General features: G+C 38.1%; 1 protein-coding gene across 3 annotated transcripts in view; it reads right to left on the reverse strand.

The window, feature by feature from the left end:
* The window catches only part of SGCD (sarcoglycan delta), a 1,043,506-nt gene that overhangs the window by 401,981 nt on the left and 616,927 nt on the right, over nucleotides 1-24,598 (reverse strand). For all 3 annotated transcript variants that reach the window (XM_038005626.2, XM_073010561.1, XM_008015117.3), the window contains one exon: nucleotides 12,146-12,334. In XM_038005626.2, coding sequence (XP_037861554.1) covers nucleotides 12,146-12,334 — 189 coding nt within the window. The remainder of the gene's footprint in view (nucleotides 1-12,145; nucleotides 12,335-24,598) is intronic.

Raw genomic sequence — 24,598 nt, forward strand, 5'->3', positions numbered from 1 at the left:
ACATTCCTTAATTGGTGGCCCCATCACGCCAACCTCTGCCTCTCTGATATTGCCTCCTCCTCTTCTATGTCAAATTTTCCTCTGCCTCATCGTTCTAAGGACACTTGTCATTGAATTGAAGGCTCACCTGGGTAACCCAGGAATTATCTCCTCATCTCATGATCCTTAATTTAGATGAGATCCTTTTTCCAAATAAGGTAACATTCACAGGTACTGAGGATTAGGAGCATGTAATGTGGGAGGGCCACTATTCAATCCACTACAATCTCCCATCCCACATACTCCTCTAGAACTTTGCAATTCCCCCATGAAGAAGTGGAGCCCATGTGCCCACTGCTTGAATCTAGGCAGGACTTTGTGTCTGCCTACAACAGAGTAGAGTGGAAGTGATGCTATCTGACTTCTGAGTCTGGGTCATAGCAATGCTACGCACTTCCATCTTCTTTAAATGGAACACATATTCTAGAATTTGGCTACCATGTTAAGGGCAAGCCCAAGTTAGCCCATAGGAAAGAGCTGTGTGTCGGTGTTCTGGCTAGCTGAGGTCCCGACAGCTAGCACCAACCACCCACACATGTAAGTAAACACACCTGGAGATGATTCCAGCGCCAGCTGTTGAGATACCCCAGGCCTTTGAGTCTCCCACTCAAGGTGCTAGACATCAGGGAAAAGAGACAAGCCATCTCCCCTGAGCTCTGACCAAGCTGCAGAATCATAAGCAAAATAAAGTATTGCTGTTGTATTAAGCCACTAAGTTTTGGGGGAGTTTGTTGTGTAGCAATAGATAATCAGACCAATTATTCATTAAATAATTAAATGAATGAAGATTAGAAATGTAAAAAGGCACATGAGATATACTCCCTGGCACTTAATATATTGGATCTTTGGCTAAGCAGATACAAAGTGAGCAAACATACACACCACACCCTCACACTTCTAGAAGTAACAAGACATCTATCTTTCTCATTCTGGGTCAGGGAATATGGAGGACCCAGTGATCACACACAGAAATTATGTGAGGCCAAGGCAGGCAAATCACTTGAGGTCAGGAATTCAAGACCAGCCTGGCCAACATGGTGACACCCCATCTCTATTGAAAACACAAAAATTAGCCAGGCGTGGTGGCACACACCTATAATCCCAGCTACTCAGGAGGCTGAGGCACAACAATCGCTTGAACCTGGGAGGCAGAGGTTGGAGTGAGCTGGGATCACGTCACTGCACTCCAGCCTGGGCAACATAGTCAGACACTGTCTCACAGAAAAACAAATTATTTGAGGGTGTTGGACCTTATATATCATCTGATCCAACTGTTTATTTTACAAGTTGGGAGAATATGGCTCAGAAACAGTCCCTGCAACTCCCTCCTCAACACAGCTCTTCACCCAACAAAAGTCCACCTTGCTCCTCACAGGCAAGATGAAAAATCTAGCACAGTCTCACAACCTTTCCAATTAAGAATATTGAAAGGAAGAAAGGAGACAGAATGAATGCATGGAAAAGGTACACAGCTGATTTAAAAACATAGCAGTTATATTGGCTGTTAATCAGATTATGAGAAAATTTCTTCTCCTTTTTATATTAAGATGGTTTTGGTTTGTTTTCCTACCTTAATCCCATGGCTCTAGGTCTTGGAAAGTGCCTGGGGCACAGGAAGGAAAGGAAAAAATTGTTGTATGGTGAGGAACAAAGAACTTTTTGGTTCAAGGGCCTTACCATGCCATCCAAGATGTATCTAAGAAGTAGGACAGTAGATTTTGGACCAGTTTTCAAACAAAGGACTTCCTGTGATGATGGAAATGATCTGTATCTGCTCTAAGATGGCAGCTACCAGCCATGTGTAGCTGTTGAACATTGTGATGTGGCTAGTGTGACTAAATAGATGTCTTTAATGTTAATTTTAAATCCTTAGTGGACAATGCCATTCTAGAAAGACTATTTACAAACAACTCTGAGCCTAGAAATCCTAACTAATGATTCTCAGGCAAACCAACTGACGGGAAACCACCTCATATTTACTGGTTCTTTCTATAGTTTGAATCATCTAACCCCACCCCCGTCTACCATGGAAGGACTGACCTGCAAGTTCTCAGTGGCAGTATGCCCTTGGGATTTGCTACTTCTCCTCTATGATTGCTTAATAACTCAGTCAGCATGAACAGATCCTTGCGATGTGGTCACAACTTCAGATTTCTGAGAGATATTCAGAGGTCACAGCAACATGACCAGTAAGAACTAAAATTTCCATGTGTGAATGGCTATGTATGATATACAGAGACAAAAAATATTTCCTGGGAGATTTTCTAACATTGTTCCTCTCAATTCTAGGACATAAAAATAACTTTGGTTGTATGAAAACTCTTGTAAGTGGAAAAGGTCATGAATATTGTCCAAATAATAGGATAAAGTTACACAGTAATTTCTTTATAATTGGAATTCAAGCTTTTCAGTTTGACCTCTCCAAAGTCTATAATTTGCAGGCTGTTTGACTTTACTCGTGTCAGCTCCTATTCTCATCTTTCCCCATCCCCTCTTTCCACTCCAGTGGCCTAAGCTCTCAATACTAGAACCATTATGCCTGAGGCTCCCCAATCAAGTTTAACTTACCAGCTTCCAGACGATAATCACACTGCTTTCTCTGATTTCACCACCATACAAAAGGCCTTATTCATCCTTGAAGACACACCTCAAGAAGTCTTTCAGTGTCCTCTAACTTTAGCTAATTTATTCTTTCCACAATTTTGATACTTCTTTAAAATATGTAATTTGTAGAAAGTATTAAAATTATATATGTGTTTTCTTCCCTAGTAAATTATGAGTACTTAAAGTATAGGATTGTTTTATTATAATCTTTAGTTTCTACACAAAGCATAGTATACTCAACCGTGTGCTTAAGAAATACTGATTCAATTGAAGCAAATATGCCCAATAGATTGTATAACTTTATAGCACTTTTGATTCATGTTATTTGCAGTAATTATGATACCCAAATCATCCTTGATGCTTTACATTCTCACAAAGGTATAAAACACAGGAAGTTTCAAACCAAATAGGACATTGGAGAGCCATATCCTAGAACTGACCATGGAATAAAAATAAATTTTTGTTTTTTGTTTTTCTGCATTACAATTTTTATGGTGCTTTTAAAAAAAACAACATTTTGGCAATTTTTCATATGGATGGATTGAGCTAATGGATTAAAAGTGACCACAGAGTCGAAGCACTGAGAGATGGAAGCATGATTTTCTCAGTATAGGAAGCACTTCCAAGTCCGCAAGCTAAGCTGGCACTGCTCTGAAGTGAGTGCTACCCACACTCACAATATATTAACAGTGTTCAATGAAAAGTATAACTGAAGCCAATAATATCACTTTCACTCATTTACTGAGCAAATCTGTATATTAACTAGGATGAAGTCTTCTGCCTTTAATCTATTTCACACTCCATCATTACCCTTCTTTTCCCATGTAATTAAAATGTAGCAGGTAGTTGATACACAGAGGGAGTGTCTGTATTAAAAAACCTTTTCATAATCAAATTCAAGCACTCATCTCATTTATGATCTGTCTACCTTAATAAATCAACTAATACTTCATTTTAGAAGTCATATAAAGCTCTATTAACCCATCTTTATACATTTTAATTTAAAGTGACTGCCTATTCATAATTTTCTCCCTTTCATTTATTCAATAAACATATTCTAAGTGTCTACCATGTACTTTATAGGCATCCTCACTCACCTTAACTTGGGTAAGACTGGGTCGGTTCCTTGAGATTTCCCAAAACAGATGATGTGTCAGCGTCCTGAGTTACGGAACACTCTGGCCATTCTCTCTGGCTTTTACTGTTTTACAATGTGTCCAATTTACAAGCATTAGAATGCCTTCCTCTGACCCTCAGTGGATCTTTATCTTACTTCAGGGTAAATAAATCATGTTTTAGACATTCCACTGAACAAATTCAATTTGTCTTCATGAAAAATAGCCCTTGAAAAATGGGCAGCATTGTGTACTGAGGAAGAGCAGTGACTCTAGAGCCAGACTCCCTGCAACCCACCCCAGTTTCATCATTCACTGACTGTGTGACCTTGGGCAAGTTACTGCACTTCTCGGAGCCTCCGCTTCCTCCTCTGTCAAGTGTGGGTAACAACGGCGCTTACCTCATAGGGTTTTTATGTGCATCATGTGAAAACATTATAAAGTTAGTCCTGTATGAGTTTTTATGAAATAAATGGAAATTCATTTCTTACATGATCACAAGTGACAATGGTTTGGATTTTATAATATTAATGAATAGAAACTAAAATAGAAATCAGGAGATCTATATAACTACAGGTATAGGTAGCTATCATTTATCGAGGTCCCACCATGTGACTAGCATGATCAGATACTTGATATCCATTATCTCGTATGTGTGGTCTGCAAAAGGCAATCTACAGTTAACACATGTTGAAAGCCTACTGAATAGCAGGCACTGAGCAGGGCTACAACAATGTATAGAGAATAATCCCTGCTACTGAGAGAAGTTTCCAGAGTAGCTGGGGTGCTCAAGTTGGGTCAGAAAACTTTGCTATCCACTTTGGTTCCAACATCCGCAGAATAAGGATGTCTGATGAGGTAACTCCTAAGGCTCCTATTTCATCTAATTTTACAGGTACCGGGATAAGATATCATGCCATCCATTGATGACTCCTAAGCCTTTTGTAGTTTTGCCACTTAATAACCACTTGTGCTAAATGATTGCCTACATGATCGATACTACAGTATTTTGGAACGTCTTTGAGGCCAGGTTATTTTGATTGGGCTGGTAGAATGCACTAGCAAAAGTAGCAGCTCTCTAATAGAATGAGACTTCACACAGCCTAGGGAAATAGAAAATGACAAAAATTAGTGTCCAAACAGGAAGATACCCGAGATGACATCTAGTCCAATGCATTTAGTGCTATCCTGGGTTCCAGAAGAGAAAGGCAATGTAGTTCATGGCCAGTTAGGGCTGGGAATCCAGTTTCTGATGCTCAGGGCATCGTGCAATGCCCCACAATATGACAAACTAGCTAACAGACCAGGATCCATAGTCAGACTGCTTGGGTTTGAATCTCTACTCTGAGGCTTTATAGCTGTGTGACCTCAGATCAAGTTATTGAGCCACTCTCTCCCTTGTAAAGTTGGTATCCAAATAGTAGCAACCTGGATAATGATTAAGTTAGATAATGTTTGCAAACTGTAACTGCAACAGCATAGTGCCTGGCACACAATAAGCCTGCAATAAATGATGATGATGATGATGACGATGACGACTACGACGATAGCAAACACTTCTATAAAGTGCTTACTATGTGCCAAGCTCTAAACAATGCATTTATCACTTCCTCTAATCTTTGCAACAATCCTATGAGGTAGGTATTGGCACAGAGAGGTTGAGAAATGTATCAAAAATCACTGAGTAAGAGGCAGAATCCAGACTTGAACTTAGAATATCTGTCTCCAGAGTTTGAGCCCTGAACTACTGTTCTGTCCTGAAGGGTCTCTCATGACTTTCTGTTATCAACACTGAGTCTTCCTATGTGTCAGATTCTGCTAAAAATGCTTCACATGAATTAACTCACTGGGTGTTCACCAATCTATGAGTAGATATTAAGCTTATACTAAATGCTTATGTCAACCACAACAAATGGACAAAACACAAGGTGGAAACAATGCAAGGAGAAGGTCCTCAGCTACAGAACAAAGAGAAATTAGATAAAAAACCAAACATTCAGAACTACCAGGGAACTACTCTAAATAGAAAACGTCATTGGGTACCTCAGATGAAAGTGACCTATGACACAGGGTAGGCAAAGATAACAGGCTATTTTTCCAGCTTCAGGATTCTGTTGAAGAGCCAGATCATTATTGCAATTTGGAGGAGGAGATACAGTGTAGTGGAAAGGTTGAGACAGGAAGTCAAACACCAGCTTTTCACTTACTAGCTGTCTTTCAGCAAGTCACGCACTTTTCTGAGCCTTGGGTTTTCAGTGGGGATAGCAATATTAAATTGGTAGAGTTATGAAAATTAAAAGATTTTAAGAGCCATGTACAGTGAGTAGCACAGAAAAGACATTTAATAAATATTAACTGCTTTGTATAAGCACAATGTGTGATAAACTAAGGTCTATGTGTGGGTGTTTACAGTGTAGGTAAAACACACACTTTCCAATGTATGGGGAAAATGAAATATGTAGTCTCAATCTCCTGCCCGTAATGAATACTGGAATCTTCTGCTAAGAGCAGAGGAAAGCAAAATAACTTTTCTTCTGATTTACCTCTGAGACAAAGAAAACTTGGTAAGATACTTGTCCAGATTGCTATACTGGAAAGGCTCTTCCAGCATGTATCCTTGGGGACAGTACAGAATGCAAGACTGACAAAAAAGTAGAATTCCAGATTTTCAGTCTTGGACAGATCACCAAGTTTTCACAAACACTTACAGATGACATCATTCTTATAGTTCGTCATTACACAGGGGGTTTGATTACAGTGTGAGCTTTCACAAATCTCAAATTGTTGAACAACGCAAACACACAAAATAATCACTCTTTCCTACGTGTGTGTGTGTGTGTGTGTGTGTGTATGTGTTTCCCTCAGTAGCTTTAGAGGTACAAGTGGTTTTTTATTACATGGATCAATAATATAGTGGTGACCTCTGGAATTTTAGCGCACCTGTCACCGAGTAGTGTACACTCTACCCAACAGGTAGTTTTTCATCCTTCATCACCCCCCTCCCACTCTCTCCTCTTCTGAGTCTCCAATGTCCATTATACCACTCTCTATGCCTGTGCACACCCATAGCTTAGCTCCCACTTATCAAATAGAACATGTGGTATCAGATTTTTGATTCCTGAGTCATGTCACTTAGAAAAACGGCCTCTGGTTCCATACAACTTGCTGTAAAAGCCATTATTTCATTCTTTTTTATGGCTGATGGTGATGTATATTGTATTTTCCTAATCCACTTGTCTGTTGATGGGGACTTTGGTTGGTTCTATATCTTTGCAGTTGTGAAATGTGCTGCAAAAAATATACATATGCAGGTCTCTTTTTGATATAATGACTTTTTTCCTTTGGGTAGCGACCCAACAGTGAAATTATTGGATCGAATGATAGGTCTACTTTTATGCCTTTGAAAAATCTCCAAACTGTTTTCTATAGAGATTGTACTAATTTACATTCCCATCGGCAGCATATAAGTATTTCTTCTTCACCACATCCACACCAACATCTATTTTTTTTTTTTTTAATTTTTAATAATAGCCATTCTGGTTGGGGTAAGGTGGTATCTCATTGTGGTTTTAATTTGCATTTGCCTGATTAGATCTGTTGTCCTTTTTTTTCATATGTTTCTCAGCCATTTATATCAATTCTTTTGAGAAATGTCTATTCACGCCATTTGCCCACTTTTTAATGAGATCACCTGTTTTATTTTCTTGCTTACAGTTCCTTATCAACTCTGAATATTAGTCATTTTGTCAGATGCATAATTTGAAAATATTTTTTCACACTCCATAGGTTATCTGTCAATTCTGATCATTATTTCTTTTACTGTGCAGAAGCTTTTTAGTTTAATTGGGTTCCATTTATTTTTGTTTTAGTTCCATTTATTTTTGGGGTCTTAGTCATAAATTCTTTGCCTAGGTCAATATCCAGAAGTGCTTTTCCTAGGATTTTCTTTCTAGAATTTTTATGTTCTAGAATTTTTCAGGTCATTAAGTCTTTCATCCATCTTGAGTTAATTTTTTTCAATACAGTGAGAGAAAGGGATCCAGTTTCATTCTTCTTCGTGTAGCTATCCGATTTTCCCAGCATCACTTATGAGAGTGTCCTTTCTCCAATTTATGTTTTTGTATGCATTGTAAAAGATCAGCTGATTTTAAATATTAGGCTTTATTTCTAGGTTCTCTCTTCTGTTCCATTGGTCTATGTGTCTACTTTTATACCAGTATTATGTATTTTGGTTACTATATCCTTGCAGTATAATTTGAAGTCCAGTAATATGATGCCTTCAGATTTGTTCTTTTTGCTTAGAATTACTTTGGCCATTTAGGCTCTTTTTGGTTCCATATGAATTTTGGAAATGTTTTTTCTAATTCTGTGACAAATGATGTTGGTATTCTGATAGGAAGTACATTGACTCTGTAGATTGCTTTGGGCACTATGTTCATTTTCATGATACTGAGTCATTCAATTCATGAGCATGGGATGATTTTCCATTCCATCTGTTTGTGTTTTCCATAATTTCTTTCAATAGTGTTTTGTATTTCTCCTTGTAGAGATCTTTTAACCTCCTTAAGTATAGTCCTAGGTATTTAAAATTTTTTGTAGCTATTATGAAAGAGATCGAGTGCTTGATTTGATTCTCAGCTTGGCCATTGTTGGTATATAGCAGTGCTGCTCATTTGTATGCACTGATTTTGTAACCTGAGACTTTACTGAATTTAGTTTATCAGATCCAGGAGTCTTTAGAGTTTTCTAGGTATATGCTCATGTAATCAGCAAACAGAGAGAGTTTGACTTCCTCTTTTCCAATTTGGATGCCCTTTCTTTCTCTTTCCTGATTGCTCTGGCTAGGACTCCCCCTACACAAATTTTTAAATCTCTTCATAAACTGCTTTACTGCTATCTCATTTTTTTTTCTCTTTCTCCAATATAATATTGCTTAATACCTCATTTTTCCCCATGATCTCCACTGTCAGTAAATTATTATTTGTGCAAGAGAATTATAATTCTAAAAGAATATCCTTTATACTGTGATTGATAGAAAATAATGCTTTTAACTTGCAGGGCAAGACCAATTTTCTAACACTTCAGTTCTATTTGCTCAAATGCATTACGGCTATAAAGCACCAATTACGGCTAATGACAGCATTATTCTTACCTCAGTAAGTACTTGGTTTGGTAAAGCTTTAAGGACTCTCAACTTTTGCAATCAATTTAGTTAACTACAGGAAAGAGCCGATTTCATATAGATTATTACCTTAATGTCATATAAGAGGTGCTCAATATACATTTACATATGCTTCTATTAAGCTTTCCAGATAAAACACACTCTAGAAGCTGTATTTGTATAATATCACAGTTATCAAAGTTTCAGTTCATATTTTCCACTTCCTCTACCCCTAAATCTTACAAGTTCTACAACTTAAATTCGTGACAGCCTTGGTAAAAATCACAAAAATAAGGGATTAAGAGAAAAGCTTCAAATAGGGGACTAAAGGTATACATGAGTACTAGCCAAGTTCCATGGAAAAGTAATAAATTCTATTTTGCTTTTTAGGCCCTACCACCCAGCCATCTCACCATCCTAAAACCAGAAATCTTCCAAAATGTCTTCTGATCCCTCAACTCTACATCCAACCGGAAGTCAAGGTATATCAATGCCATCTTTTAAATGTCTTTAAATGCAAGGTCCATGCTACTGTCCTAACTTCAGTATTCTCCTGCTTAATATTGCAACAGAGAAGTTTTCCTAATTTACAAGTTTTTAAAATACAAATTAAGAACATTGCAGAACATGCACATCGACAGATGGCAATCGTGGTCACTGGGACTTAAGGCCGAATGGACCCAGGGCATCCTCCAGAGCCCTCAGCTCTAACAAACTTTCCCCATTCTATTGCTTCCTCACCTATGCAAGCTCTCTAGAATGTAAATCTGATTACATCTTGCTCTCTTGCTTAAACATTTCTCTGAATTCTGCTTGTCTTTAAAGAAAGTAAAGTCCAGGACGGGCGCGGTGGTTCACATCTGTAATCCCAGCACTTTGGGAGGCCGAGGTAGGCAGATCACAAGGTCAGGAGATCAAGACCATCCTGGCTAACATGGTGAAACCCCACGTCTACTAAAAATACAAAAAAAAAATTAGCTGGGCGTGGTGGCGGGCGCCTGTAGACCCAGCTACTGAGGAGGCTGAGGCAGGAGAATGGCATGAACCCAGGAGGCGGAGCTGGCAGTGAGCCGAGATCGCGCCACTGCACTCTAACCTGGGCAACAGAGTGAGACTCCATCTCAAAAAAAAAAAAAAAAGGTAAAGTCCAAGTTGAGAAGTATTGATTGAGTCTAACGCAGAACAGAAGCTAATGTGCTCTAATACTCTAGAACTATTATCTTGGATGCCTACAACCCCATGGAAACTGACCATATAATCTTCCAAAGTTACTACTGAAATATAGAAGATTTTCTGCATTTTTCAAAAGAACTGAACTCTTAGCTGGGCTTGATATCTCATGCTTCTAATCCCAGCACTGTAGGAGGCTGAGGTAGGAGAACTGCTTGAGGCCAGGAGTTTGAGACCAGCCTGGGCCACATAGTGAGACACCCATCTCTATAAACAATTTAAAAATTAGTCAAGCATGACGGTGTGTGTCTATAGTTCTAGCTACTTGGGAGATTGAGATAGGAGGATTGGTTGAGCCCAGGAGTCCATGGCTGCAGCTATGATCGTACCACTGTCCTCCAGCCTCCGTGAAAAAGTGAGACCCTGCCTATACATAAATACATACATAAAGAAAATGTTTTTAGAAAGAATTGAATTATTTTCTCCCCTCAAGATAGAAATTTGTAACATCAAGGTAATTTTTTTGTTTTCATAGTTTCCTAACTGTTACCACAAATACTAAAAAGTGAGCCATTCTGAGGCCTGAAGCAGTGTCTGTAACCTTGGTTTATAGAGTCCTAATTAAGTCAAGCACCAAGAAACCCTAGCATGAGTGATGGACAAAGCCACACACAGAAAAGACACAGCCTTTGCCTTTCTCAAAGTTCAGTTTGTCTGGGAAATACATGTAAAAATTATTATCTGGAGTGGTAAATATAATAAAAGATACATAAATGGAACCGCAGGAGTATCAAGACAAGTTTTACCAGACAGGGAAGACAGAGAAAAGCACTCTAAACAGAAGAAAATGTATGAGCAAAGGCAAGAAAGTGTGACTATGCATAGGTTGTCAAGGATAAAAATGAATCTTGTAATTTAGAAAATGCAAATATCCACTATGATATTTGGGATTGTCACATGAAAACTTTACTGTTACTTTGTAAAGGTCATGTTTATTTATCAGACAAGAGGGTTTTCCTATTTGTTTGTGATGTGGTTTGTTTTTTGGTTTGTTATTTGTTGCTTGGTTGCAAAGATGAGGTCTTGCTATGTTTCCCAGACTGATCTTGAACTCCTGGCCTCAAGTGATCCTCCTGACTCAGTCTCCCAAAGTGCTGGAATTTAGGCATGAGCCAATGTGCCTGACCTGGGAGTTATTTTTATTGCCAATCTATATTACTTACTTTTGACATCAGAACAAGAAAGGAAGTTATGCTCAATACAGCAGACTGCTGCCCAGTATTTCCTCATTAATGAGTTAGACTACTTACATTGCTAGTATAGATCAGAATTTCCAGGTATAAAACCTCTAAATAACCCCAAAAGTCATTTTTCCAGGATTTTCTTTTCATTTGAACTACAACAGTAAGTGCCCAGTACGTACAGGGACCCCAAACACCAATATCAAGAATTTTACTGAAGACACATAAACCTCAATTCTTAAAAAAAAAAAAAGAACCACAGCTACATTCCTCTAATTTCTGTCTTACACAGACCAGTGGCAAAGAGGATCATCCTCCGAAAAACTGAGGATATTCGTAACTAACCAGAGTGATGGATAATCAAGCATAAATAGTTAAAATTTTTAGATAAATAATGCTCACAGTATAATTTTACCCAAATGTTTCAACTCTCCACTTCAAAAAACCTTTTATAATCACTATAATTGGTAAAAACCTAATACTTCGAATTTATTCTCTATTTCTTTATTATTTAATCAAAGTGCTTGAAAGCTACAGGCTACAGAAACTGTCATTAAAATGGAGGGATAACACACAGGAGATTCTAAAGGAGGGAAATATCTCTAAGTTGGATTACTAGCCCCTGAAGAATTGAGATTAGATAGAAGTCAATACCCATATTTGATCTGAACAGAAATGCTCTTTCACCAAAACATGAGGTTACAGATCTTTTGAGTCCCACTGTAATAACATGACTTTTCCACATTCCTTCATCATCTTGCCCCAAGCTTCCCCTCCCCAAAGAGAGCTAAACAAACCTAGATGGTTTTACTTACAATTGTGAAGTTCATGACTTTGAGAATCCAGATGGTCATGGCCAAGTTCACCAGTATTAAAATCATGAGGAGCAGGACAAAGAAATACAGGCATCGTTTCCGCCAGCCGTAAATCCCCACCTTGTACACCTGTGGCCCCTCGGAGCCGGGCATGGTGCTCCGGTGGTGAGTGTACTGTTCCTGAGGCATCTGAAATAAATGAGGCGAGAGAGAAGCACTCACGTTAAACCGCTGAGAGAAGAGAAAAAAAATAAAGGGAAAAAAAATCAACTGATGAAGAGATATGGCTGGCTGCTGTCTACATTTACACCCTCCGACAACTCTAAAAATCTGTTTCCTCTGGACAAAAGTGGCTTCTCTGGATGCTAGCTTGAGGCTTCTCATTTAACACAGCCATGACTTCTGATGTGCACTGATACAGCCACAGTCACACACATACTGGGCGGAAAGGGACTCCTAGGAGGCCGTTTTCCAAATGACTCAGAATTCCAACATCTTTGTGGTGGAAATGCTCAAAGACCTACCAAACTGAAGGAAAAATTTAGAATGACTGAAGAAAATAAGATAACCCCAGCAGTCCACCTTAGTAATGTAAAAATATTATACAGGCAGTTTATTTGGGGGGTTAAGAAATTTCGAACACAATCATTCTGTATTGCCAGTCAGTGGCAACAGTGGCAGCTTTGACCGCTCCTCTATTTCCGATTTAAAAGGGGTCCTTGCAGACACACAGCTGGAATCCCACTTGATTTGGGAATCTTCAACAAGTGATAGTCTAGTAAATACCTAACTACCCACTGAGTTAGTCTTTTTGAGGTAGGCAATTCTAATCATGATCAGGCAACTTATTTAAGAAGCATAAAGGAGGGTCAAAGTTAAGTAAAATGTGAACATTAGTTCATAGGCTAATGAGAGGATGAACTAGTTAAATGCTAAGCACAGTGGAGAGAGAGAAATTAGAAAAATATTTGTCAATATATTATAAAGTAATATGTTGATGCCCTTTAGAATAAAGAAGGTTTCCCAAGTCCCTGCTGTTGACACAAATTATCTTTATCCTAGAATTACTAATTAAGTGCCAACATAAATGTAGATAAACATACCACTTCTATTCAATTCTAAAACCAAAACAAATTTTAAAATTAAATATAAATGAAGCGAGAAAATACCTATCACTCAAACTGGAAAATAACAAAGTACTGTAAAGGATGATTTGCCTTAAACTAAATCACATGAATGTGGTACCAAGGGCTCTGGCACAAGGTCTCCTGAGCACAGCATCTCTACTCTGTCATAAGCCATGTGATAACCCACTGCCTATCGCCATTCAGATAATGGTACAGCCCTTATTTTTACTACATTTGGCTGTCATGTAAACACACTGCATTCCCTACAAATAAGAGCTACTCCATTTATTTTCTTCTCAGCCAATAGTAATAAATTAGTAATATGTGGTGCCAAAGTGGCCATAATGAAAACCAAAATGAAGGCGCTAAAATCACATCCTTGGTTATTAGGATATCTTCCAGATGGTTCAGAATATGATTATTTTTTGGTTTTTAGATAATCATTAAAATGGACACATACAATCTAAAAATCCCATAGAGAACTCATGGCCGTTAGGCATCAGTGGAATTCCATTTGAAAAACTGAGTGAATTCTTCCTTATGACTAACTAAAATGCTCCACGAAGGCCTACATGGCATCTGTCTCTTTCAAAACACATACCCTAGTGCCGAAATCAGTACCTAGTATGAGTACATGTTGGAATATGTGTGTGGAATGATTGAATGGAAAACAGAATGCATAAATGCTGACCCAATGAATGATTTCCCATCTGCTACTAGCTCTGCTGCTATCTGGGGGTATATAAAGGTTCAAGCTAAATACCATGGGCTGGTTCTTGTTTGTATACTTGCAAATTTTCACTTCAGGCTCCCAAAGCACTGGGTTCTCAGCCAGGCAGTGAGCTTTGTGGTGTAAGAGGATCTCAGTTTTAAATCTCAGCTTCTGATAATTCCTCTGCAGATCAGGGATGTGTTATAAGGAGATGGGAACACAACACAGTCATCAATCACTGGCCTTTTTAAACATGAAGATCAAATAAAAGTGAAAAGAATGCTTTACAAGCCTGAAAGAAATTAGATTTTTATTTTCCATCAAATCATCTTCTGTAAAATAAGAAAATGATCACAGAATCTTAGAATCACATGTGCAATTTCCTTTGATATTTATCAACTAATTGTGAATGAGCCAAATTAGGATTAGAGAAGTTAACCTGCTTGTTCAGGGCTAAAGGATTTGTGGCAGGGTGAGGTCTTGAACAATAATCTGGAATTCTCATAGACAAGAGAAACAGTGAGAAATTCTTTACAAATAAGTGTGCAGAAGCTGGTGATATTGCTACTATACCAGTTGACTTTTCTCTGTCATTCAACCCAACTGATGGTGTCATTACATAAACATAGTTATAAAATGGAAAAGACATGTTCAATAAATGTTTATAAGAGGATGGAGGTATAGATAGCATGCTTGTGATTTCTTGTTGTTGTACACATACTGGTAGAACTTGGCAGAATGCAGTGATTTTTTGACTAAGGGTTCTCAGCCCTGGACATACATCAGAGTTACTGATGGAGCTGTTAAAAACATTTGTACTCAGCTGGGCACGGTGGCTCATATCTGTAATCCCAGCATTTTGAGAGGCCAAGGCAGGGGGATCGCTTGAGGTCAGGAGTTTGAGACCAGCCTGGCCAACATGGTAAAACTCCGTTTCTACTAAAAATACAAAAATTAGCTGGGCATGGTGGCAGGCACCTGAAATCCCAGCTACTCAGGAGGCTGAGGCAGGGAGAATTGCTTCAACCTGGGAGGCAGAGGTTGCAGTGAGCCAAGATTGTACCGCTGCACTCCAGCCTGGGCAACAGAGTGAAGACTTTGTCTCAAAAAATAAATAAGTAAATAAAATTTTAAAAACACACATCTGTACTCAGGTTAAGTAACAATCACAGAGGTAGCACCCAGGCATCAGTATTTTTATCTAAGAGTAGACAGGATTGCATGCCATTGGTCTAGAATAATGCCACTCAACCCTAATTATGCATCAAAACTCAAAAGAAACTGAACAAATATGGTACAGATTTTGAGCTCCATTATCAGAATCTGGAGCTCAGGGTGAAACATTGTGAAAAATCTCCCAGGAGATTCTAAACATTTGGGACATCTAAAAAATGGCTTTCAATTTTTCACAGGGTAATCATTGTAAGACAAAGTCTTGAAAGAAACTCTAGTGTGTAAAATAGCAAATAAATAAATAAATAAATAAATAAATAAATAAATAAAAATAAATAAAAAAGCAGAGTTCCTCTGCTTAAAGCAGGGTCTGGCTACCCTTGAAGCATCTCTGCAGAATCCTTTGCTCCTGGGAACTACTAATTTTGTCCAACACAAAATTGACCAGCTGTGAAACTCAAGACCCGGAGGAAGCAGCTCCCTTTCAAGTCATACAGCAAATTAGAAGCTGAGCAGGGATTATAACTTGGATCTTTTGCTGCATGGTATAGTGACTTATTGCATGTCATCTCTACCAAACCCCCTTTAATGAGTCCCATGAAACAGAATACTCCAGTCTTCTACTCATTAAAATACATAAGAAAGAAACAGAGAAGGGGATGAACACTTTTCTACAAATAATTATAATAGGAGGCCTTTCCATGCAAACATATGGTAATGGATAAATCTGTTATAAAGAATCCTGCATAGAAAGGGACATTTAGACATGCTGAGTACATTCATTTTTCTAATCAAAAATTAAAACATGTTGAAAGATAAAAACAAAGACGAATGACAATCTCCAATCTATCATTCTTCTTATTCCTTCCTGGAACAAATTTACTGTCCAGGGAATTGAAGTTAAAATTTTAATTCCTCACTCGGGCAGGCCCCAGGCCTTTGAAGGCCCCAGGAGAGTCCCCAGTAAAACATGACAATGGTCATACAATTTAAGTTAAAAATTTTAAAAGATAGAAAATTTTTTAAAGATATTACATTTTAAAAGATGTTTTAATTGCAATTCGCTAAACTCTGTCTTTTTCTACTCTGGCTTCTCTTCATGTTAGCTCTGGAGGATTTACATGCATTTTGGAGATCTAAGAAGAAGTTGGCTTAGTGGTTCATATAGTTTGAACGCAGAATATATTTACATGGTTTGCAGTACTTCCCGGTAGAGGTACATTACTGCTAGCTCTCCTGGTGTAGGAATGTCTTCTAGGAAAATTCCTTCCACCCATAGCTCCAATTCACCAAGCATGGTGACATGAAGGAACAGGACCAAAGGACACGATGCAATGTAAACATGACCTACAATGGCCAGCACCAGAAATACATGGGTAGTAGAAAAGACAGAAGCTAGACAAAAGTATATTTGATAATCATCAGATACGTAAAATTTCAAATGTAGAATTCAACTGTCATTGATGCCTCATCAAAACAAATGATCTGTCAAGAATATATTGAATTTGGCATAATCATAAATGTTCCATGCGTGTTTTATTTTGTATGGGAATTATGGAAAATAAAATTAACCAGAATACTTGGGTTTGTAGGTTATGTATACCATGTATATCTCTGCATAAAGTTGTGTGTATTCTATATTACAACCACCAATATTTTGAAAGTTTTGTCAAAATTGCCATAAAAATAATTATCTTTCCATTGTCTATACAAAAAGTAACAATGGCATATAATTGTCATATGAAGAGACAATTAAAGGCTATACAACCAAAAAGTACAGAAAAAGTATATGAAGCAGTTCATTAGCAATATTATCCTTCCTGATTTTGTGATGCCTTTTAAAAATTAATAATTTAATTTCCTTTCTCATTCTAAGTGCATATTCATGTTGTTAACTTGTTTGTATTCCTAATATTTTTAGCTTTTTCTTATCCCAGTTGTTTTTAGCAGTAAGATATTTTTAAGTTATGGTGTGTATTTTTAGATATAATGCTATTGCACAATAGTATACTACAGTATAAAGATAAACTTCATCTGAACTGTGAAATCCAAATATTTGTGTGATTCACCTTATTGTCATGTTTGTTTTAAAGGAAATAAAGCAAATGCATTTTTTAGCCAAATACATTTGTTCAGTGAATGAATGAATGTACATTTGTTCAATGAATAAATGAATAAAAATCAAGCTAACATTAAACAGTAAAGTGTGTTCTCTAGTAATCAGTAAATAGTTATATGAGAAGAAGTAAAAACTTATACAACTTTGTTTTTCCAAAGACACATACAATTATACTAATGCCAAGCAGGCTTAAATCCAAAGCATTACTCCTTCATAAGGCTATTTTCAGTGCTGACCTGTTTATAAACAAATCCATTTGACTTAAGCATCATCTGTTTCTTGCATACAAAATGTAAGAGGATTCTATTTCCCAAAGAATGAATACAGTAAAACTTCCTGTTGTTTTACCATTGGATAGGAAGAAACTACCAAAAGACAAGACAATGTTATATAACTGCCCACAATCATTAATTAATTAAATAGTTGTCAAATATTTTAGATGTACAGTTTCCCAAGAAGGTCATTCTGAATGGTCATATTACTAAAGCATGCTTTGGAGAGCTGTAACCTCATGGTCTCAGGCATTCAAATGTTCCTACCTGGGATTGCATAGCATTACAGAGTCAAGGCTTGATATTAATTTAACGTAGCAATCTCAAGGGTTGACTCGGACTTGGGCTTGTGAAGAACCTCCTTCGAGGCTGTGTGGCCCTGTGTAACTTCTACCACTTCAGCCACCACCAACACCTCAGTGACTTTGTGATGACTATACAGCCATCTCCAGTAGCCTCATCAGGGCTCAACACCAGTCTGAGGAGCCTCCTACCTTTATACAAATCTCACCCACTGTGAAGTTGTCACAGAGATCTTTGAACCAGGCCCAGCCTACGTGATACCTGGACCTAGCCATTGTCCATCTAATCAAGGAAGTTACATGAGCTTCAAAGTGATGAGTCTGACATCTTCGACAAGTCTTTAATATCTTAACAGAGAAACTGCTCTGATCAGACGCAAGTGGTATTAATTTTATACCATGCTGACTTTCCTTCCTATACTTGGTAAGGCTCAAATGGCTACTGTGAAAATCTATTATTGCTCCTCTTACAGGTCATCGAGAAGATATAGGGATGAAAAAGGGTCGTGGGGGCAGGAGCATCCACCACTGGTCCGCTTTGTGAGGCTAAGCACATACTCTAGTCTAACACTGTGGAAGTGGTCACTTTTTGTTTGCATCTTTGTTCCCACAGGGCTCTTCTTCAGGAGAACAGCAGATGTTTTCCTTTTTTGCCCCCTGGAAATAGTTACAGTATCTACATTACCCATTTGCTGTGCAAAAATGCATTATGTTTTCAGGGATGATTTGTAAACAAACAAAAAACAACAACAAAAAACTCAGTAAACTTCCTAAAAACACATCAATGCCATCAAGTTTCCTAATGATCTTTCTTTTGGGCCTGTAAAATTGTGTGGGCCACGATCAACTCTACCATAAAGCAGAGCTGAGAACAAGAAGGGGCACTGGCAGGCATTTTACTAATGTTTGACTCTGCTTGTCCAACATTATGGAACAAGGCTTCATAATCTCTTGTTCCATAAAGGAATTTATGGGGGTGGGTGCTATGAGTGCAGTTCTCTGTTCAGTTATGCACTGTCAGGGAGAGACATGGCCAAGTACAGAGCTGACCTTCAAAAAAAAAAAATTCCAATCCCAATCTGTTTTTCAACAGTAAAATATTTATGTATTTTGATATCTACTATATACATCAGTAGGTCCTAGAGATAGAGGCCTTCAAAAGGATGAAAATGATCATATTCTGCTTTCATCAAGCTCATATTTTAAGGAGAGATGGACAATAAACAGTAATGGACAATAATGAAACCCCTAGAACTAAAGTCAGGTGCTAGGAAGAAACAAAGAGATACCTGTAAGAGAGAATAGAAGGTGGCTCACTCTGGTTATGGAAGGTCATTCTGATAAGGAGACAATTAAGATGATACCTGGGGGTGGAGGCAAGCTTTTCAGCAGAAGACAGAGCAAGCACTATGGCCTGAAGAACTCAAGCTCAAGAGTTGGATTGAATGAGCTCAGAGGAGAGGGTGAGAGGTGAGTTTGTAGAAAGAGGTGGGGCACCTCCCAGGTTCTAACAAGGAGTAGAGAAACATATAGCAAGACTGATGGCTACATTATCTAATTTAAGAATAAGACAAGTGATACAAATCAAGTAAGTTTTTATTTTTTTTTTTTGGTGATGCTACATGTTAAAATTTGGTGAATTTAAAAGTAAACATGAATTATGTAACTATGAAATTGTAACCAGTTTATATAAATAGTAGGCATAGGTTCCCTCAAAGACTCGTTACAGTTTCTAGAGTTTGTTGTGGAATCTGAGTCATTTTGGATCATCCTGGTACAGAAATAGTCATCCATTAGCCATATGAGTTTTTACGTCTCTGATTTAAAACTATTTGCTTTCAAAGTTTTTTATTTGGTCATCCACATCAGGCATTAGTCTTGGATCACAAATGTTTGGCACAATTTAGACAATGGTAACAAATTCATCACTTTTAGTTTTGAGGTAACAACATTTCTTACAAAATTCATCCAGAAAAGCAAGCACCTATTTATGCGAACTAGCCCGGGAATGGCGGAATGGCAGTTTCTTTTTATACAAATATTCAGATTAACTTAATAGTTATACATTCCAATTCTTAGCTAAAATATGTAATACCTCACAAATTCAACAAGTGCATGTATTTAAAAGAATCAAAGAACATGCAGTTAAACAATTCTCTCATTCATACCTTCATCCTCCCTGCACTGAGGCAACCAGTATTATCAACTTATTTCTTATCCTTATAGAAATGTTTAATACATATTCAGGCTTTATTCAATATAGATGTTCAGTGCATGCGCACGTTTATATATTTTTTTTACACAAACAAGAGCATATTTTACATAATGTTCTAAATCTAACTTGGTCCACTTAACTAAGTGATAGTCCCATAAAAACATAAAATAAAATTAAAAAAAACTGTTTTAAATGATATGGATCTATGATATTTAACTTAACCAGCTCAGAGACAAACAGTGAGGTTGTTTCCAGTCATTTTTTGTTACTTATCATAATGAACATGTGACTTTTTCCACTTGTTCTTGGAAATCAGTCTTGTGAAGAAAACAGAGAAGCAGCAGAAGGGAACAGTGCTGAGGTGTTAAGGAGCTCCTGTTTAAGGGATGGTTGGGGAAATCCTGTCCATCTCAGAGAGATCTGAGAACGAAACACGAAGAAGCAAGAGAGTAAAGCATGAGGATGTCTGGGGAAACATTTCAGTTGGAGGAAACTGGACCCGCAAGTGCAAAGGCCCTGAGACAGGAGCTTGCTCGGCAGGCGAGGACGACAGTGTGGCTAGATCAGAGTGGACCGGAGGAGGATGTTTGAAAATAAGCCTGGGCACAGGCAGAAGGGGAAAGAAGCGGAAGCTTAGAGCCACAGTAAAAACCTCAGGTATGATACAGAAAGCAACAGTAACCACTGCAGAACGTAGGCATGGAAATGGCATGATCAGATTTTCACTTCAGGATCACTCTAGTGTTCTCTAGGGAATGGGCTGTAGGAGCGAGAATGAAGTGTAGAGAACAGGGGCCCGTGACTACTGCAGTTGTCTTCAGAGAGGTGACAATGGACCAGGCCTACAGACAGGTGGGTGAGAAGGTGGGGAGTTGCCGTATTTGGAATCTTGTGGGAAAGCAGAGCTAATAGGATTCTCTGTGGCTTGAGACAAGAGGTGTCGAAAAGGACAGCAGTCAAGGAGAACCCCAAAGTTTCAGCATAAGCAGCCAGTTGCACAAGGGTACCCCATGGGGAACAACATGAGGATAGAAGGCTTGGAGGGCAGAAGGGGGATGGAGTGTGCAGGGGAATGATGGGGGAAGAGACAGGTGTGTCAATGTTGAAGGCACATGAGATTCCAAAGAGATGGTAAGAGGTAGTGATAAGGAGACAGATAAACAAGATCACTACGATGGCACTTGGAAACGAATTTGGACTTCAAGGGGAAGGAAGACTGGGTTTCAGGACATGAATCTTTAAGACTCTAGGATATAAGTATTATTGAAAGCCATAGACATAGAGCATACACGTTTCACATACACCTCTCAGGCAAGTCCTGAAAAACCAGATTGCCAGGTCAAAGTGTGTATGTACAGTTTTTAAATAAATATTATCAAGGTGCCACACAAATTGTAATATACCTTGTATTTAAAATATTTATCTCTGATGAACCAAAAGATATTTCAGCTTCATTATGAACATCATGATTTCCGTCATGATCTAGATGATGCACATGTATGAGGTACTAGTTGAGGTGCTTTCAGGCAGATACATTTGTGAAACACACATGCATATTTCTGCCAGGAGTTAGCAGATACACAAGTGCATACATTCCTGCAACACTATGGGAGATCAATATAATTAAAACCATTTCATAAATGAAGAAACTAAAGTCCTAAGGAATGCAAGAGTATTCTCAAAGACCCCTAGCTAGTAAGTTGGTTAGGGTCTGAACTTAAACTGAGGCCCGGTTTTCTCCCCATTACTCATAGGCTGAGGCAAAGACTTAACTTTTCCTGAATACAAAGTAAGGTATTTAGAATTACCATAGACGCATATTCAGTGTGAAATGCATTTGAAACACTGCCACCACCTGCAAATATGTACTGTCCTTCAATTCCTCCCCGGATGCTGTTCAAGGCATCTGGGATACATCAATGAGCAAGAACAAAGAGTTCTGATCTCACAGCGGTGGAAAGAGGTAGTGATAGGGAGACAAAAAACAAACATAAACACCAGAGAATATTATACTTATGTCACAAGGAGATGAATGCTATGAGGAAAAGTCCCACTTCCTTAAAAAAAAAAAAAGACACACAAAAAATAGACCAGCAGTACCAGGGGTTGGGCAATACAGCAGGCTCAATATTTAAAAGCATAGGAAAGGTTGACCTCATGGAAAAGGCTATAGTTGAACAAAGACTTGAAGGCATTGCAAGAATTGTTGAAGATTTGGCTCTACATAAAACTAGCCTGGTCCTTGATGTTGCAAGGTGAGGACCAGAAAAGAATATGTGAACTGAATGCCCTTGGGCAGGAAAAATAATCTCAAACATCTGATCGCAGATATAATGGTGCCATTTTCATATGGAAAGGATGCTATGTCTACCCCATCATGGCCACTTCTATGGTTAGCTTCTTAATAGTAGTGGCAGATACTCTCAGCAAACCAGCTACTTGGTGTTGTACAAGGTCGGTGCTTTTAAAACCCCATGGATGATTCGCACCAGAACCAGATAATGACAATAGGAGTCAAGCTACTACAGCTCTTCTGTGGCTTGGGGACCAAGCTGTGTAACAAAATAATAATGAACATGACTCAAACACTTGAGATCAGAGAGTGACACACAAGGCCTAAAGGGAACATGGACAATATAAAATCCAAATCCTTATTTAACAGATGGTAAAACAAGGTTCAGGGAGGTGAAGTGACTTAATCAAGGTCACAGAGTAAGGCAGTAACAAAACCAAAGTCAGCTAAACTGAAAACCAATGTTTCCCATAAATTCCAGGTTTCTGTCTTTTCCGCTTGAACTCCTGGTTTCACATTACTTTCACCAACCATCTCCACACAGATTTTTTGAGCAATACTTAGAGACAAATTGGAAAAAAAAAAATCACTTTTCTAACATAAAGAAAGCACACATAAATGACAAACACTTGTATAATGGTACTATGTACTAGTCATTGTTCTACATGTATTTAATCCTCACAGACATATAATTAGTACCTGTCTCACAATCATTTCTATTTTACAGTTGAGCCAATGAGAAAGAGTGGTTAAGTAATCTACCCCAAATCTCTTTGCTTGTTAAAGGCATAGCAAGCATTTGAACCCAGAGCGTTTGGCTGGAAAATCTGTTCGTTCATTTCTTATATTCAATGCTTCTAGATAGATGTGAATAATTGATTATAACAATGTGATTACTAATGAAAACAATATTTTTGTGACTGTATTAGCTAGAAGTTCTCAATACGGATATTGATTTTAAGACACATTATTGAATACCTATTGAATGACTACTGTATTCCAGCCAGAGTGCAAGTTACTCTACTAAGTACAGGTGTTGTGTCCCAGGTCATAAACCATGCTTGATATGTCTCTAAAACCTATACGTTTTTACAGCATCACGAAAAGCAGTTACAACAAATTAGGCACATCCTTCTATAGTGATTCAATAGTTTCATAAAATTAGAATTGATCCAGTAGATTCTCCCTTGACAATTATGTTTGGCAAGAATCTTTAGCTATTACCTGTGCTCTCAAATGCTTGCAATGAAACCTGTGGTCTGAAAGGAAATGCTCATCTCATTTTTGGTCATTTTATTTTATTTACTTATTTTTTTAATCAAAGTTTCTGGAAACAAGCATGATAAAAATAGCTAAACAGCATGCATTTTTCTAAGCACTTGCATGCTTTCATGTAGATATGTAGATATGTATGTATGTCTATTGAGGTATAGTTTACTTCTAGTAAAATAAACAGATATTAGCTACATAACCCAATGAGTTTTACAAATCTGAACATCTTTGGGAACAATATTCAAACAGGAGAGGGAACGTTTCTATCACCCGAGAAAATTCCTTTGTTCCTCCTCTTAATCAATTCCCATCCCCAGAGGCGGTGACTGGTCTGCTTTCTATCACATTTAATGTTTTCAGTCTTAGCTATAATCCGATGAGGTGGTTCTAACTTTGAAGCCTGGATTCTCAGCCACCATACTGTCCCCCTGCAACTCTGCTCAACAGAGACTTAGACCATCTCAATAGTGTTCTCTGAGAGAATGAAGCCACGACTTAATTATGCCCTAACTTCTCTCCTATGCATCTAGAATATGCACCACCCTTGAGAGAACAGAGAACATGGTCACTCAAATCACTGTCTACTTTCTTTGGATCAGTTGAGAAACTCTATTTAGAAAAATAGAGCTGACAAATGTAAATATGTACAGGTCAGATGGTGGGGTCAATGAAGGAGGTGGGCATATGCCCTCTCAAAAGAACAGGAGCTGACCACAGCCCACCAGCCACTGTGCCCAAGAAATTACACAGGGAATGCCTGTCATCTTCAGCTTTTTCTAGAATACTGACATCATGATATCTTAGGATGTTTAAATGTTTGGTAACTAAGTCAATTAAAACAAACAAACAAACACTTGGTGAGTCAAAACGTACCCACAGTCCAAGTCTTCGGGTTGCCAGCTTATGACCTGCTGTTTGGATCAGCAGCCTGGAAACATCCGAGATGGGGGGTGGGGACACAAACTTTT

The sequence above is a fragment of the Chlorocebus sabaeus genome, chromosome 23 (genome assembly GCF_047675955.1).
Source record: "Chlorocebus sabaeus isolate Y175 chromosome 23, mChlSab1.0.hap1, whole genome shotgun sequence".
In the NCBI taxonomy this organism is placed as follows: Eukaryota; Metazoa; Chordata; class Mammalia; order Primates; family Cercopithecidae; genus Chlorocebus; species Chlorocebus sabaeus.